At 46.6% G+C, this 3,405-nt stretch overlaps 1 protein-coding gene across 1 annotated transcript in view; it reads right to left on the minus strand.

Annotated features, from left to right (window-relative positions):
• Positions 1 to 1,800: 1,800 nt before the first annotated feature.
• The window catches only part of pcdh7a (protocadherin 7a), a 15,039-nt gene continuing 13,434 nt past the window's right edge, over positions 1,801 to 3,405 (minus strand). Inside the window, exon 4 of the mRNA XM_045713575.1 lies at positions 1,801 to 3,405. This exon is cut by the window's right edge and continues 315 nt beyond it. Coding sequence (XP_045569531.1) covers positions 2,923 to 3,405 — 483 coding nt within the window. The 3' untranslated portion in view covers positions 1,801 to 2,922.

Genomic DNA, 3,405 nt, shown 5'->3' on the forward strand with positions numbered 1-3,405 from the left:
TACACATTGGACGGGGAGAAAAATAGCCTCAATTACCCTTGCTACTTTAGTTAGCTCGCTGGCTAACTCAGATGGCTACTTTAGTTAGCTCGCTGGCTAACTCAGATGGCTACTTTAGTTAGCTAGCTGGCTAACTCAGATGGCTACTTTAGTTAGCTCGCTGGCTAACTCAGATGGCTACTTTAGTTAGCTAGCTGGCTAACTCAGATGGCCACTTCAGATAGCTCGCTGGCTAACTCAGATGGCTACTTTAGTTAGCTCGCTGGCTAACTCAGATGGCTACTTTAGATAGCTAGCTGGCTAACTCAGATAGCTACTGTAGCTAGCTAGCTTCTTTACAACTTTCTATCTCTCTCTTCGTGTCACACACAGACTGTCACACACACCGGTCTCCATTGAAGTAAAAAATAAAAATAAAATATTCTCTTTAAAACACTTGTATTTCGACTATCCGGATTTCCCCAATGATTTCAAATTCCCAACCCTTATAAACACACACACACACACACACACACACACACACACACACACACACACACACACACACACACACACACACACACACACACACACACACACACACACACACACAGTCTAAGCGTACACACACAAAGACACATATCAAGTTGAAGAGACAGACACACCCCCAGCAATAAGCCTGGCTAAATGGAGTCTGCTGTTTGACACGAAACACACACACACACACACACACACACACACACACAGACAGCAGGACACAGTCACACTGCTTACAGGCTTACCATGCTGACACACACACTGGGCGTACTACTTTAAGTCTGAAAACATCAGCAAAATTCAGCTTACGATGCAACAAGGAGAGGACTGTAAAAAGACAGAGCGAGAGAGAGACAGAGACAGAGAGACAGAGAGAGAGACAGAGAGAGACAGAGAGAGAAATATGGAAAGAAACAAATTCAAAAAATTCAAAAGAGAACCTCAAAGAGCAACTAAGCGAGTGGGCTACAATCAACAATGACAAACCAACAACAAAACAGCCAAACAACACAGCAAACACTACCACCACTAGTCAGTCCTATTATCACCACCACTAGTCAGTCCTATTATCACCACCACTAGTCAGTCCTATTATCACCACCACTAGTCAGTCCTATTATCACCACCACTAGTCAGTCCTATTATCGCCACCACTAGTCAGTCCTATTATCACCACCACTAGTCAGTCCTATTATCACCACCACTAGTCAGTCCTATTATCACCACCACCAGTCAGTCCTATTATCACCACCACTAGTCAGTCCTATTATCACCAGTCAGTCCTATTATCACCACCACTAGTCAGTCCTATTATCACCACCACTAGTCAGTCCAATTATCACCACCACTAGTCAGTCCTATTATCACCACCACTAGTCAGTCCTATTATCACCACCACTAGTCAGTCCTATTATCACCACCACTAGTCAGTCCCATTATCACCACCACTAGTCAGTCCTATTATCGCCACCACTAGTCAGTCCTATAATCACCACCACTAGTCAGTCCTATTATCACCACCACTAGTCAGTCCTATTATCACCACCACTAGTCAGTCCTATTATCACCACCACTAGTCAGTCCTATTATCACCACCACTAGTCAGTCCTATTATCACCACCACTAGTCAGTCCTATTATCACCACCACTAGTCAGTCCTATTATCACCACCACTAGTCAGTCCTATTATCACCACCACTAGTCAGTCCTATTATCACCACCACTAGTCAGTCCTATTATCACCACCACAAGTCAGTCCTATTATCACCACCACTAGTCAGTCCTATTAGCGCCACCACTAGTCAGTCCTATTATCACCACCACTAGTCAGTCCTATTATCGCCAGTCAGTCCTATTATCACCACCACCAGTCAGTCCTATTATCACCACCACTAGTCAGTCCTATTATCACCAGTCAGTCCTATTATCACCACCACTAGTCAGTCCTATTATCACCACCACTAGTCAGTCCTATTATCACCACCACTAGTCAGTCCTATTATCACCACCACTAGTCAGTCCTATTATCGCCACCACTAGTCAGTCCTATTATCACCACCACTAGTCAGTCCTATTATCGCCACCACTAGTCAGTCCTATTATCACCACCACTAGTCAGTCCTATTATCGCCAGTCAGTCCTATTATCACCACCACCAGTCAGTCCTATTATCACCAGTCAGTCCTATTATCACCACCACTAGTCAGTCCTATTATCACCAGTCAGTCCTATTATCACCACCACTAGTCAGTCCTATTATCACCACCACTAGTCAGTCCTATTATCACCAGTCAGTCCTATTATCACCACTAATCAGTCCTATTATCACCGCCACTAGTCAGTCCTATTATCACCAGTCAGTCCTATTACCACCACCACTAGTCAGTCCTATTATCACCAGTCAGTCCTATTATCACCACCACTAGTCAGTCCTATTATCACCAGTCAGTCCTATTATACTACCAGTCAGTCCTATTATCACCACCACCAGTCAGTCGTATTATACTACCAGTCAGTCCTATTATCACCACCACCAGTCAGTCCTATTATACTACCAGTCAGTCCTATTATCACCAGTCAGTCCTATTATACTACCAGTCAGTCCTATTATACTACCAGTCAGTCCTATTATCACCACCACCAGTCAGTCCTATTATACTACCAGTCAGTCCTATTATCACCACCACCAGTCAGTCCTATTATACTACCAGTCAGTCCTATTATCACCAGTCAGTCCTATTATACTACCAGTCAGTCCTATTATACTACCAGTCAGTCCTATTATCACCACCACTAGTCAGTCCTATTATCACCACCACTAGTCAGTCCTATTATCACCGCCACTAGTCAGTCAACTGTGGTGGATGAGTAACCAGGCCAGTCCAGTTCAGCTCGGTTCAGTTTGTGTCAGTAGAATAACTGAATCAGTCCTACCTGTTTGCTGTACTTATTCCCCGTTTGGGATCCATACTCAGAACACTGGTCTGACCCCAGAGACATGGCATCAGCGTTCCCACTTCCACCACTACCACTGGACCCTCCAGACCCCACGAAGGTGTTAGAGGGGGGCAGCTCCTGTACGGCCTGGTGCTTTTTCCCCTCGGCTGGGGGGCTGTAGGGCTGGAGGTGTACCGCGGGGAGCGGCGAGCTTGACTTATAATGCCTGGCCAGATCTGGGCTCGACTGGTGATGCCTGGCGCCCATGCGTGGGCTCCCGGGGTCTCCGTCCACCGCGCAGTACCTCGCCGCCAACCTCTCGCTGGCGCTGCTCACGTCCTCGTCGTCGTCGTCGATGTTGGCGATGTGGTGGTCGTTGCCGTGGCGACGGAGCCCGTTGACCGTGACGATGCCGCTGTAGAGTGGCCGTTCAGTTTTATTACCGGCTCCGGC

The sequence above is a fragment of the Salmo salar genome, unplaced genomic scaffold (assembly GCF_905237065.1).
Source record: "Salmo salar unplaced genomic scaffold, Ssal_v3.1, whole genome shotgun sequence".
In the NCBI taxonomy this organism is placed as follows: domain Eukaryota; kingdom Metazoa; phylum Chordata; class Actinopteri; order Salmoniformes; family Salmonidae; genus Salmo; species Salmo salar.